The sequence below is a fragment of the Pleurodeles waltl genome, chromosome 7 (assembly GCF_031143425.1).
Source record: "Pleurodeles waltl isolate 20211129_DDA chromosome 7, aPleWal1.hap1.20221129, whole genome shotgun sequence".
NCBI classification, from domain to species: domain Eukaryota; kingdom Metazoa; phylum Chordata; class Amphibia; order Caudata; family Salamandridae; genus Pleurodeles; species Pleurodeles waltl.
The window spans coordinates 1,047,951,776-1,047,966,469 of record NC_090446.1 but is presented as its reverse complement, the minus strand read 5'-3'; the positions used below and the strand labels follow the sequence as shown (position 1 = coordinate 1,047,966,469).

Sequence of the window (14,694 nt, the reverse complement as noted above, 5' to 3'; positions counted from 1 at the left end):
TCCATTGAAGCCTATGTGTTTTGGGCACCTCTTTGACCTCTGCACCTGACCGGCCCTGAGCTGCTGGTGTGGTAACTTTGGGGTTGCTCTGAACCCCCAACGGTGGGCTACCTTGGACCCAAAACTGAACCCTGTAGGTAATTTACTTACCTGCTAAATCTAACAATACTTTACCTCCCTCAGGAACTGTGAAAATTGCACTGTGTCCACTTTTAAAACAGCTATTTGTGTTTTATGTGAAAAGTATATATGCTACTGTGATTATTCAAAGTTCCTAAAGTACTTACCTGCAATACCTTTCAAATGAGATATTACATGTAGAATTTGAACCTGTGGTTCTTAAAATAAACTAAGAAAAGATATTTTTCTATAACAAAACCTATTGGCTGGATTTGTCTCTGAGTGTGTGTTCCTCATTTATTGCCTGTGTGTATGTACAACAAATGCTTAACACTACTCCTTTGATAAGCCTACTGCTCGACCACACTACCACAAAATAGAGCATTAGTATTATCTCTTTTTGCCACTATCTTACCTCTAAGGGGAACCCTTGGACTCTGTGCATACTATTCCTTACTTTGAAATAGTGCATACAGAGCCAACTTCCTACAATATGATAAACAATTGTTGAATCTATGCTCGATCTTTCTAATCCACAACTACCCAAACCCAGTCACTCTGTTAAACTGTCTGTTGTTCTTACACGGAAAGATTCAACGACAAAAAAATGCACAAACATACATCTGTCACAGCAATATAGACAAATTGTGGTCGTACATCAATAGTTCAATGAATGGATAAATATATCACTTGTAGAGTGCACTGTCACTCGAAATTGAGCATCCTGGCACTATGCTAGGGAATAACAGGAATCCCTATGTGGAATCTTAGTGTAGGTTAGATAAGAGAGTGGCACAGAGAGCCAATGCCAATAAAGAGCCAGGCCTTAAAATATTTTTTAAGGTTGCTTCAGATTTTATCAATCAGAGAGAGTTGGGGAGTTGACTCCATGATTTGTGCCAAGGACAATAAAGGAGTTTCCACCTTGAGTTTTTAACCTGAAGGAATGGGACCTCAGTAGATTTGCTTTGGAGGATCTCAACGTTCTGTGGGTCTTGTAGTGGCAAAAACGGCTTGTGAGCTATATAGCGCCAGTGGACTTGAAGGCTCTAAAGACTAACAATAGTATCTTTAATAGAATTTTTTCATGGATGGGTAGCCAGTGGAGTTTTTTTTTTAGGGCTGTCGAAGTGGAGCTCCGCTTTGTAAGTTGCAGCACCAATCTAGCTGCCACATGTTGCACCATCTGGACTCTATGAATTAGAAACCTGCATAAAGCCTATTGCAATACTAAAGTCTCAATGTGATTAAAGCAAAAGCTATAGTTTTCCTCGCGGCAGAGGGGTACAAGGAGTTAAAGAATTGTTTTTAGAGATTTAACCAGATTGAAACACATGCCTGCCACCGCAGAGGCTTGTGGACTAAAGTTGTGTACTAAAGTAAGTAGATTGACGTCGAATTTAAACCCCATATTGTTAGTTACCTTTACAGTGGCAGGGGATGGGTTGGGTGGGCGTGGAGGGATGGAGTTTGGCCACCGTTGTGTGTGAGAGAATACATTTGATTTACTGAAAAGTAGAATTTCGTTTTTTTCTGAGTTGCATTTGAGGTGGTTGTTTTGCATCCACAGGATAATGATGAAGAGACAGTGTTGAAAGTTGAGTCCAGTCCAGTGAGTGAGAGGATCAACTGTGTATCATCTGTGTATGAAGTGGTAACAATACCGTAGGAGGTGATCAGGGAGATGAGGAAGCCACAGATATTAAAAAAGACAGGGCTAAGAGATGAAACATCTGAAGTACTCCCATAGTGACTGGTCTTTCTATTGATGAGGAATTTCCTAAGACAATTATTTGTCTTCTATCTGTCAGTAATGTTTTAATCCAAGATGGGGCTTTGTGAGAGACTCCTATGTCCTGGATCCGCTGGAGAAGGCCAGCATGTGAGATGGTATCAAAACAGCACTGCATTGTTTCCTGCATCTAGTGTAATTTTAATGGTTTCTGAGACCTCAAGTAGGGCGGATTCTGTGGAATGTTGAAGTCAGATACCCGATAGCCTGATGTAAACTGAATTGGAGTTTTCTAGGAAGGTGATGAGTTGCTGGTTTACAACTTCTTCCAGTTATTTTGGTAAAGGCAGGTAGAAGAGTAAATGGCCTTAGGTTGGACAAAGTGGTGGGATCTGCTAGAGGTTTTTTTTTTGTAAATATTTTACCACTACAGGTTTCCAGTCTGAGGGGACTTCTGCTGTGGTTAGGGAAATATTAAGAATCTGATTAATGAGCCGGTTGACAATGTCTATGGCCTCATGCAATATGGCTGGCGGGCAGGGATTGTAGGGTGATCCGGACTTGCAAAAGAGAATGGTTTGTTGAGATTGGGTTAAGAGGATTTCCTCAGAATGCAGTTAATCCCACATTGGTAGTGTTGTGGAAGTCTTTAAGGGGGTGATAACAGAGTCGATTGTGGTCGCAGAGTGCCTGGGATGGAGGAATTTCCCTTGAAAGGTCTTAGGCTGAAGAAAAGCTTTGGAGATGTTGGAAAATATATTTGGATCATGATGAGCCTCTTTGATTTTAGTAGCAAAAATATGATTTTTTTTTATCCTTGATAGATTTGTGATAAGATTTATGGTCCTCTCTAAAGAGGGACAAGTAGGCCTGGAGCCATCTGGGTACAAGCTTTTTGGAGTGGCCATATTCTACTAGGGCCGGGGTGAACCACGGTGTGGATTGCTTCTGACAACAAATATTGGGGCGGGCAAGAGGTGCTAATTTGTTGGCTGTGTGGGTAATCGGTGTGTTGAAGGAATTTAGATCTTTAACTAGCCTTCCATTGAGAGTTGGGGCAGTGTTGGACAGTCGAGTGCTGAGGTTTGGGGTTGATTTCATCACACGGTAGGGTTTATTTTAGAGTGCTGAGAGGGGTCCTGAGTCTTGATAGACAAATTGAAGGGCACTAAGCAGGGATCCGACCAAGATTGGATAATAGGAGCACCAGGTGATAACCCAGGATGGTTGGTACAAATCCCATTTAGGGTGTGTCCCACTGAATGAGGGGAGGCAGCTAGGAAGCCCTATTATCTTTAGAGTGTTCTAGCAGGTTACTAGTTTCTGAATTGTCTGGGTTGTGAAAATGAAAACTAAGTCTCTCATGGTGGTGAAATTAGCATAGCTAAGTAGAAAGGGGGTGGTGAGTGCCTCCCCGAAAGTGGTTGGGAAGCTAGGCCCAGGGCCAGAAGGTCGACAAAGTAGGCAGTCAGTGAAAGATTGGGACGGGTTGATAATTTTAGGCAGAAGCCTAGGCTTCCTGCTCCTTTAAAGGAATCTAAGTCAAAGGAGCTACATTGGAAAGTATCACTAAAAATAATGAAGCGGGGTGATTATGTCAGGATTACACCAAGGCTTAAGCCAGGTTTCGGTGATAAATAAGAAGTCAAGCTGAAGGTCTGTGGTTAGGTCAATAACTTTTTGTGTGTGTTTGCTCAAGGAGCGTGAGTTTATGAGCCCTCCAGAGAGGAATGTGGGGGATTGTACAGGAGTATGTAGGAGGGCAGGAGACAACGCGTAGGTACAACCAAACTGGCCCCAGCAGCCGATACAAGATACTGGGCCAATTAAGAGAGTAGGGCCCCAGACATGGCAATTAGGTGAGTGCTTTTTAATAAGACATCTTATGAATTCGGGGGACAGGTCTTTACCTGAATTGGTTCGGTCATAGTGGGTGGCTGCAGAAGGGCTTGCCTTTGGTGCGCCCACTGGGCATTTTTGATGTGGGCCTAAACATAAAGCTGGATGCGATCACGCCTTGCACTCCGCACTACTGAGCACAAGCAACTAGTGCAGCAACGTCAGGTTGTGAGGGGCAATCAAGTAACCCAACAGTACCACATGTGGACATGTCCAAAGATGGCGACGCAAATTAAAATGCAATTCATATGTGTTAGCAGCGAATTTTGAGTTTTAGCAGTATAGGTTTACTGGCTTGTCAAGTGTTGGTTAAATGACACGCGAGTCGCACGAAGCACGTATCCTGAAAGTGACAAATGTGAGCAAAGTTTGAAAACAGTTAAGCAGATTTCTTTTTTAAATACAAAATTCATACGTTTTAGCAGCCGTTTTGAGGTTTAGCTGCTGAGGTACACAGGCCTTTCAGGTGTTGGTTGTTTAGAATGACACATGCCTTGCACGAAACATGTACATTCTGAAACAGGCAAGTGTTTGGAAGTGCACGGCGGTCAAGTTATCACCTCTACAGAGGTTAAAAACACTTATGTAGCTCAATATGGTCATGACATGGGAATGGAGACTTCACATTTTAAATGGACATAGTTTGACACCTACACTTTTCCTTGTCTCTCCTTTTGCTGCTGATGACTGCTGCAATGGGTGCCCTGAAACATTTTCCAGAAATGAACTCCAATTCAGAACAGGGGCTGTTTCAATCTCTAAAGAAAAGAAAAAAAGAAGAAAATAACAGTTTCTTTGCTGAAATTAGCCCTTTTTCTGAGTTCAGTGGCTTATGGCTAGATACATTAAAACAAATCTCAACTAAGTCATAATTAGCCGATTAGATCTAGCCACCTTTCTGTGTCTAAATGTACTAAGCAAAGGGTAAATAGTGCATAAAAAAAGCAATACACAAAAACAAACAAGAATAAACACTCTGAAAAATAATCATATTTGAACATCACAGTCATCACAAGTAATGTGCAAAATAAAATAGAAATAACAAAAGTGACTAATAAAATATGTCCGAGTGATGAGTTGCGACAGAGAAAAAGATTAGGTGAGATTTATGAAAAAATATTTAATGCACTACATGCCACAGAAGGACACATACAACATATACGGATCTTTGCACACCCATGGTACTGCCTCTTGGGCTTTCTTTGGATCCGTGGAAGTGTACGTTACTCACAACAGTGATGTTTTTGCACATTTGGTTATATTCCCCACTTCCTTTAAATGATCAGTAGATAGATTTACATATTTTTTTTTTGTTTACCCCCCCCCAAGGGCACTCCTGTCTACTTACTTCAAACCCAAAGCCCTTTGCCCTCTGGGAAACCACTGAAAGCTTGAAGAGAGAGCTTCTGAAAAGCAGTCATTACAAGAGCAAAACAGAGACAGGTTGTATGGTATTACAAAGTTTGTCAGGGCATCCTTAGATGGAAAAGATGGATTTAAATATAGAGTGTACCACTCTTGCGTAACACTCTAGCATTAGACGCAGGTTCTATCGAGTCTATACCAGAAAAATGTAGGATGCGGTTTGTGGAGAAAGAAACAAGAACAGAAAGGAGGATATCAAGGCAGCTGTGAATTACACACCCTTTGTGACAATCCTCAGGAGATACTGGGCAAGCACTTGGCTGCGGAAGAAGCGTAGCAGATTAACTACGTAATCAAATCAATTACACCAGGAAACATCAAAATGTCAGTGAGGACTCTCTGGTGCGACCGGGAGCAAGGATCTGGCAAACTACAAAAGAAAGTATTATGGTTGATGTAAGGAAATGCCTCCTTGGCATGGTTGCCCCCTGACTTTTTGCCTTTGCTGATGCTATGTTTACAATTGAAAGTGTGCTGAGGCCTGCTAACCAGGCCCCAGCACCAGTGTTCTTTCCCTAACCTGTACTTTTGTATCCACAATTGGCAGACCCTGGCATCCAGATAAGTCCCTTGTAACTGGTACTGTTAGTACCAAGGGCCCTGATGCCAAGGAAGGTCTCTAAGGGCTGCAGCATGTCTTATGCCACCCTAGAGACCTCTCACTCAGCACAGACACACTGCTTGCCAGCTTGTGTGTGCTAGTGAGGACAAAACGAGTAAGTCGACATGGCACTCCCCTCAGGGTGCCATGCCAGCCTCTCACTGCCTATGCAGTATAGGTAAGACACCCCTCTAGCAGGCCTTACAGCCCTAAGGCAGGGTGCACTATACCATAGGTGAGGGTACCAGTGCATGAGCATGGTACCCCTACAGTGTCTAAACAAAACCTTAGACATTGTAAGTGCAGGGTAGCCATAAGAGTATATGGTCTGGGAGTTTGTCAAACACGAACTCCACAGCACCATAATGGCTACACTGAAAACTGGGAAGTTTGGTATCAAACTTCTCAGCACAATAAATGCACACTGATGCCAGTGTACATTTTATTGCAAAATACACCCCAGAGGGCACCTTAGAGGTGCCCCCTGAAACTTAACCGACTATCTGTGTAGGCTGACTAGTTCCAGCAGCCTGCCACACTAGAGACATGTTGCTGGCCCCATGGGGAGAGTGCCTTTGTCACTCTGAGGCCAGTAACAAAGCCTGCACTGGGTGGAGATGCTAACACCTCCCCCAGGCAGGAGCTGTAACACCTGGCGGTGAGCCTCAAAGGCTCACCCCTTTGTCACAGCACCGCAGGACACTCCAGCTAGTGGAGTTGCCCGCCCCCTCCGGCCCGGCCCCCACTTTTGGCGGCAAGGCCGGAGAAAATAATGAGAATAACAAGGAGGAGTCACTGGCCAGTCAGGACAGCCCCTAAGGTGTCCTGAGCTGAGGTGACTCTAACTTTTAGAAATCCTCCATCTTGCAGATGGAGGATTCCCCCAATAGGGTTAGGATTGTGACCCCCTCCCCTTGGGAGGAGGCACAAAGAGGGTGTACTCACTCTCAGGGCTAGTAGCCATTGGCTACTAACCCCCCAGACCTAAACACGCCCTTAAATTTAGTATTTAAGGGCTACCCTGAACCCTAGAAAATTAGATTCCTGCAACTACAAGAAGAAGGACTGCCCAGCTGAAAACCCCTGCAGAGGAAGACCAGAAGACAACAACTGCCTTGGCTCCAGAAACTCACCGGCCTGTCTCCTGCCTTCCAAAGAACTCTGCTCCAGCGACGCCTTCCAAAGGGACCAGCGACCTCTGAATCCTCTGAGGACTGCCCTGCTTCGACGACGACAAGAAACTCCTGAGGACAGCGGACCTGCTCCAAAAAGACTGCAACTTTGTTTCCAGAAGCAGCTTTAAAGAACCCTGCAACTCCCTGCAAGAAGCGTGAGACTTGCAACACTGCACCCGGCGACCCCGACTCGGCTGGTGGAGAACCAACACCTCAGGGAGGACCCCCGGACTACTCTACGACTGTGAGTACCAAAACCTGTCCCCCCTGAGCTCCCACAGCGCCGCCTGCAGAGGGAATCCCGAGGCTTCCCCTGACCGCGACTCTCTGAAACCTAAGTCCCGACGCCTGGAAAAGACCCTGCACCCGCAGCCCCCAGGACCTGAAGGACCGGACTTTCACTGGAGAAGTGACCCCCAGGAGTCCCTCTCCCTTGCCCAAGTGGAGGTTTCCCCGAGGAAGCCCCCCCTTGCCTGCCTGCAGCGCTAAAGAGATCCCCTGATCTCTCATAGACTAACATTGAAAACCCGACGCTTGTTTCTACACTGCACCCGGCCGCCCCCGCGCTGCTGAGGGTGAAATTTCTGTGTGGGCTTGTGTCCCCCCCGGTGCCCTACAAAACCCCCCTGGTCTGCCCTCCGAAGACGCGGGTACTTACCTGCAAGCAGACCAGAACCGGGGCACCCCCTTCTCTCCATTCTAGCCTATGCGTTTTGGGCACCACTTTGAACTCTGCACCTGACCGGCCCTGAGCTGCTGGTGTGGTGACTTTGGGGTTGCTCTGAACCCCCAACGGTGGGCTACCTTGGACCAAGAACTGAACCCTGTAAGTGTCTTACTTACCTGGTAAAACTAACAAAAACTTACCTCCCCCAGGAACTGTGAAAATTGCACTAAGTGTCCACTTTTAAAGTAGCTATTTGTGAATAACTTGAAAAGTATACATGCAATTGAAATGATTCAAAGTTCCTAATGTACTTACCTGCAATACCTTTCAAACAAGATATTACATGTTAAATTTGAACCTGTGGTTCTTAAAATAAACTAAGAAAAGATATTTTTCTATACAAAACCTATTGGCTGGATTTGTCTCAGAGTGTGTGTACCTCATTTATTGTCTATGTGTATGTACAACAAATGCTTAACACTACTCCTTGGATAAGCCTACTGCTCGACCACACTACCACAAAATAGAGCATTAGTATTATCTATTTTTACCACTATTTTACCTCTAAGGGGAACCCTTGGACTCTGTGCATGCTATTCCTTACTTTGAAATAGCACATACAGAGCCAACTTCCTACACCGTGTCAACCTCTGGTCCGAACAATTGTTGTTCGTTGAACGGCATTGTAAGGAAATGCCTCCTTGGCATGGTTGCCCCCTGACTTTTTGCCTTTGCTGATGCTATGTTTACAATTGAAAGTGTGCTGAGGCCTGCTAACCAGGCCCCAGCACCAGTGTTCTTTCCCTAACCTGTACTTTTGTATCCACAATTGGCAGACCCTGGCATCCAGATAAGTCCCTTGTAACTGGTACTTCTAGTACCAAGGGCCCTGATGCCAAGGAAGGTCTCTAAGGGCTGCAGCATGTCTTATGCCACCCTGGAGACCTCTCACTCAGCACAGACACACTGCTTACCAGCTTGTGTGTGCTAGTGAGGACAAAACGAGTAAGTCGACATGGCACTCCCCTCAGGGTGCCATGCCAGCCTCTCACTGCCTATGCAGTATAGGTAGGACACCCCTCTAGCAGGCCTTACAGCCCTAAGGCAGGGTGCACTATACCATAGGTGAGGGTACCAGTGCATGAGCATGGTACCCCTACAGTGTCTAAACAAAACCTTAGACATTGTAAGTGCAGGGTAGCCATAAGAGTATATGGTCTGGGAGTCTGTCAAACCCGAACTCCACAGCACCATAATGGCTACACTGAAAACTGGGAAGTTTGGTATCAAACTTCTCAGCACAATAAATGCACACTGATGCCAGTGTACATTTTATTGTAAAATACACCACAGAGGGCACCTTAGAGGTGCCCCCTGAAACTTAACCGACTATCTGTGTAGGCTGACTAGTTTTAGCAGCCTGCCACAAACCGAGACATGTTGCTGGCCCCATGGGGAGAGTGCCTTTGTCACTCTGAGGCCAGTAACAAAGCCTGCACTGGGTGGAGATGCTAACACCTCTCCCAGGCAGGAATTGTCACACCTGGCGGTGAGCCTCAAAGGCTCACCTCCTTTGTGACAACCCAGCAGGACACTCCAGCTAGTGGAGTTGCCCGCCCCCTCCGGCCAGGCCCCACTTTTTGGCGGCAAGGCCGGAGAAAATAATGAGAATAACAAGGAGGAGTCACTGGCCAGTCAGGACAGCCCCTAAGGTGTCCTGAGCTGAGGTGACTCTAACTTTTAGAAATCCTCCATCTTGTAGAAGGAGGATTCCCCCAATAGGGATAGGAATGTGACCCCCTCCCCTTGGGAGGAGGCACAAAGAGGGTGTACCTACCCTCAGGGCTAGTAGCCATTGGCTACTAACCCCCCAGACCTAAACACGCCCTTAAATTTAGTATTTAAGGGCTACCCTGAACCCTAGAAAATTAGATTCCTGCAACAAGAAGAAGGACTGCCCAGCTGAAAACCCCTGCAGCGGAAGACCAGAAGACGACAACTGCCTTGGCTCCAGAAACTCACCGGCCTGTCTCCTGCCTTCCAAAGATCCTGCTCCAGCGACGCCTTCCGAAGGGACCAGCGACCTCGACATCCTCTGAGGACTGCCCCTGCTTCGAAAAGACAAGAAACTCCCGAGGACAGCGGACCTGCTCCAAGAAAAGCTGCAACTTTGTTTCCAGCAACTTTAAAGATCCCTGCAAGCTCCCCGCAAGAAGCGTGAGACTTGCAACACTGCACCCGGCGACCCCGACTCGGCTGGTGGCGATCCAACACCTCAGGAGGGACCCCAGGACTACTCTGATACTGTGAGTACCAAAACCTGTCCCCCCTGAGCCCCCACAGCGCCGCCTGCAGAGGGAATCCCGAGGCTTCCCCTGACCGCGACTCTTTGAAACCAAAGTCCCGACACCTGGGAGAGACCCTGCACCCGCAGCCCCCAGGACCTGAAGGACCGGACTTTCACTGGAGGAGTGACCCCCAGGAGTCCCTCTCCCTTGCCCAAGTGGAGGTTTCCCCGAGGAACCCCCCCCTTGCCTGCCTGCAGCGCTGAAGAGATCCCTAGATCTCCCATTGACTTCCATTACAAACCCGACGCTTGTTTCTACACTGCACCCGGCCGCCCCCGCGCTGCTGAGGGTGAAATTTCTGTGTGGACTTGTGTCCCCCCCGGTGCCCTACAAAACCCCCCTGGTCTGCCCTCCGAAGACGCGGGTACTTACCTGCAAGCAGACCGGAACCGGGGCACCCCCTTCTCTCCATTCTAGCCTATGTGTTTTGGGCACCACTTTGAACTCTGCACCTGACCGGCCCTGAGCTGCTGGTGTGGTGACTTTGGGGTTGCTCTGAACCCCCAACGGTGGGCTATCTTGGACCAAGAACTGAACCCTGTAAGTGTCTTACTTACCTGGTAAAACTAACAAATACTTACCTCCCCTAGGAACTGTGAAAATTGCACTAAGTGTCCACTTTTAAAACAGCTATTTGTCAATAACTTGAAAAGTATACATGCAATTTTGATGATTTGAAGTTCCTAAAGTACTTACCTGCAATACCTTTCGAATGAGCTATTACATGTAGAACTTGAACCTGTGGTTCTTAAAATAAACTAAGAAAAGATATTTTTCTATATAAAAACCTATTGGCTGGATTTGTCTCTGAGTGTGTGTACCTCATTTATTGTCTATGTGTATGTACAACAAATGCTTAACACTACTCCTTGGATAAGCCTACTGCTCGACCACACTACCACAAAATAGAGCATTAGTATTATCTATTTTTACCACTATTTTACCTCTAAGGGGAACCCTTGGACTCTGTGCATGCTATTCCTTACTTTGAAATAGCACATACAGAGCCAACTTCCTACATTGGTGGATCAGCGGTGGGGTACAAGACTTTGCATTTGCTGGACTACTCAGCCAATACCTGATCACACGACAAATTCCAAAATTGTCATTAGAAATTGATTTTTGCAATTTGAAAAGTTTTCTAAATTCTTAAAAGACCTGCTAGGGCCTTGTGTTAGATCCTGTTTAGCATTTCTTTTAGAGTTTAAAAGTTTGTTAAAAGTTTGAATTAGATTCTAGAACCAGTTTTAGTTTCTTAAAAAGTATTCCAACTTTTAGAAGCATAATGTCTAGCACAGATGTGAATGTGGTGGAACTCGACACCACACCTTACCTCCATCTACAGATGAGAGAGCTAAGGTCACTCTGTAAACTAAAGAAAATAGCAATGGGCCCCAAACCTACCAAAGTACAGCTCCAGGAGCTTTTGGCAGAGTTTGAAAAGGCCAACCCCTCTGAGGATGGCAACTCAGAGGATGAAGATAGTGACTTGGAGGGAAATTCCCCCCCTCCAGTCCTACTTAGGGAGAGCAGGGCTTCTCAAGCCCTGACTCCACAAATAATAGTCAGGGATGCTGGTTCCCTCACAGGAGGGACCCACAACTCTGAAATCACTGAGGATAACTCCAGTGAAGAGGACATCCAGTTAGCCAGGATGGCCAAAAGGTTGGCTTTGGAAAGACAGATCCTAGCCATAGAGAGGGAAAGACAAGAGATGGGCCTAGGACCCATCAATGGTGGCAGCAACATAAATAGGGTCAGAGATTCTCCTGACATGTTGAAAATCCCCAAAGGGATTGTAACTAAATATGAAGATGGTGATGACATCACCAAATGGTTCACAGCTTTTGAGAGGGCTTGTGTAACCAGAAAAGTGAACAGATCTCACTGGGGTGCTCTCATTTGGGAAATGTTCACAGGAAAGTGTAGGGATAGACTCCTCACACTCTCTGGACAAGATGCAGAATCTTATGACCTCATGAAGGGTACCCTGATTGAGGGCTTTGGATTCTCCACTGAGGAGTACAGGATTAGGTTCAGGGGGGCTCAAAAATCCTCGAGCCAGACCTGGGTTGACTTTGTTGACTACTCAGTGAAAACACTAGATGGTTGGATTCAAGGCAGTGGTGTAAGTAATTATGATGGGCTGTACAATTTATTTGTGAAAGAACACCTGTTAAGTAATTGTTTCAATGATAAACTGCATCAGCATCTGGTAGACCTAGGACCAATTTCTCCCCAAGAATTGGGAAAGAAGGCGGACCATTGGGTCAAGACAAGGGTGTCCAAGACTTCAACAGGGGGTGACCAAAAGAAAGGGGTCACAAAGACTCCCCAGCAGAAGGGTGATGAGACAACCAAAACTAAAAATAGTAAAGAGTCTTCTACAGGCCCCCAAAAACCTGCACAGGAGGGTGGGCCCAGAGCCTCTTCACAAAACAATGGGTACAAGGGTAAAAACTTTGATCCCAAAAAGGCCTGGTGTCATAGCTGTAAACAGCATGGACACCAAACTGGAGACAAGGCCTGTCCCAAGAAAGGTTCCACTCCAAACTCCCATCCAGGTAACACTGGTATGGCTAGTCTCCAAGTGGGATCAACAGTGTGCCCAGAGCAAATCAGGGTTCACACTGAAGCTACTCTAGTTTCTGAGGGTGGGGTGGATTTAGCCACACTAGCTGTCTGGCCGCCTAACATGCAAAAATACAGACAGCAACTCTTAATTAATGGGACTAGAATAGAGGGCCTGAGGGATACAGGTGCCAGTGTCACCATGGTGACAGAGAAACTGGTTTCCCCTGGCCAATACCTGACTGGAAAAACTTACACAGTCACCAACGCTGACAATCAGAGAAAAGTACATCCCATGGCAATGGTTACTTTAGAATGGGGAGGGGTCAATGGCCTGAAACAGGTGGTGGTCTCCTCAAATATCCCAGTGGACTGTCTGCTTGGAAATGACCTGGAGTCCTCAGCATGGGCTGAGGTAGAGCTAAAAACCCATGCAGCAATGCTGGGTATCCCTGAACTGGTGTGTGTGAAAACAAGAGCACAGTGCAAGGCACAGGGTGAAAAAGTAGAGCTGGAGTCTGGAAAGATGGCCCAGCCTACCAAGAGAACAGGAAAGTCAGTTGGGAAACCAACTGCAACACAGCAAAAGAAAGGGAACCTCTCTTCTCAGGAAGAAGTTCTGCCCTCTGAGGGAACTGAGCCTTTGGAGCTTGAACCTTATCAGGTTGAGCTCTTAGGCCCAGGGGGACCCTCAAGGGAAGAGCTGTGTAAGGGACAAGAAACCTGTCCCTCTCTTGAAGGCCTTAGGCAGCAAGCTGCTGAAGAGTCCAAAGGCAAGAAAAATGGAACACATAGGGTCTATTGGGAAGATGGGCTCCTGTACACTGAGGCCAGAGACCCCAAACCTGGTGCCACTAGGAGAGTGGTAGTGCCTCAGCTGTTCAGAGAGTTCATCCTAACATTGGCCCATGACATTCCCCTTGCTGGACATTTGGGACAAACCAAGACGTGGGAGAGGTTAGTCAACCACTTCTACTGGCCCAATATGTCCAGCATGGTTAAGGAGTTTTGCCTCTCCTGCCCCACCTGTCAAGCCAGTGGTAAGACAGGTGGGCATCCAAAGGCCCCCCTCATTCCACTTCCAGTGGTGGGGGTGCCCTTTGAAAGAGTGGGTGTGGACATAGTTGGTCCACTGGAACCTCCCACAGCCTCAGGAAATATGTATATCCTGGTAGTAGTGGATCATGCTACCAGGTATCCTGAAGCTATTCCCCTTAGGTCAACTACTGCCCCTGCAGTAGCCAAGGCCCTCATTGGTATCTTTACCAGAGTGGGTTTCCCTAAGGAGGTGGTGTCTGACCGAGGTACCAACTTCATGTCAGCATACCTAAAGCACATGTGGAATGAGTGTGGAGTGACTTATAAATTCACTACACCATACCATCCACAAACTAATGGCTTGGTTGAGAGATTCAACAAGACATTAAAGGGCATGATCATGGGGCTCCCAGAAAAACTCAAAAGGAGATGGGATGTCCTCCTGCCATGTCTGCTTTTCGCTTACAGGGAGGTACCACAGAAGGGAGTAGGGTTCTCACCCTTTGAACTTCTGTTTGGTCATCCTGTAAGGGGACCACTTGCCCTTGTTAAAGAAGGCTGGGAGAGACCTCTCCATGAGCCTAAACAGGACATAGTGGACTATGTACTTGGCCTTCGCTCTAGAATGGCAGAGTACATGGAAAAGGCAACCAAAAACCTTGAGGCCAGCCAACAGCTCCAGAGGTTTTGGTATGACCAAAAGGCTGCACTGGTTGAGTTCCAACCAGGGCAGAAGGTCTGGGTTCTGGAGCCTGTGGCTCCCAGGGCACTCCAGGACAAATGGAGTGGCCCTTACCCAGTACTAGAGAGGAAGAGTCAGGTCACCTACTTGGTGGACCTGGGCACAAGCAGGAGCCCCAAAAGGGTGATCCATGTAAACCGGCTTAAGCTCTTCCACGACAGGGCTGATGTCAATCTGTTGATGGTAACAGATGAGGATCAGGAGGCAGAGAGTGAACCTCTCCCTGATCTTCTGTCATCAGACCCAAAAGATGGTACAGTAGATGGAGTGATCTACTCAGACACCCTCTCTGGCCAACAGCAAGCTGATTGTAGGAGAGTCCTACAACAGTTTCCTGAACTCTTCTCCTTAACCCCTGGTCAGACACACCTGTGTA

At 46.8% G+C, this 14,694-nt stretch overlaps 1 protein-coding gene across 1 annotated transcript in view; it reads right to left on the bottom strand.

Annotated features, from left to right (window-relative positions):
- The window catches only part of NOL11 (nucleolar protein 11), a 425,248-nt gene that overhangs the window by 228,138 nt on the left and 182,416 nt on the right, over positions 1-14,694 (bottom strand). Inside the window, exon 10 of the mRNA XM_069199905.1 lies at positions 4,406-4,509. Within this exon, the coding sequence (XP_069056006.1) occupies positions 4,406-4,509 (104 nt within the window). The remainder of the gene's footprint in view (positions 1-4,405; positions 4,510-14,694) is intronic.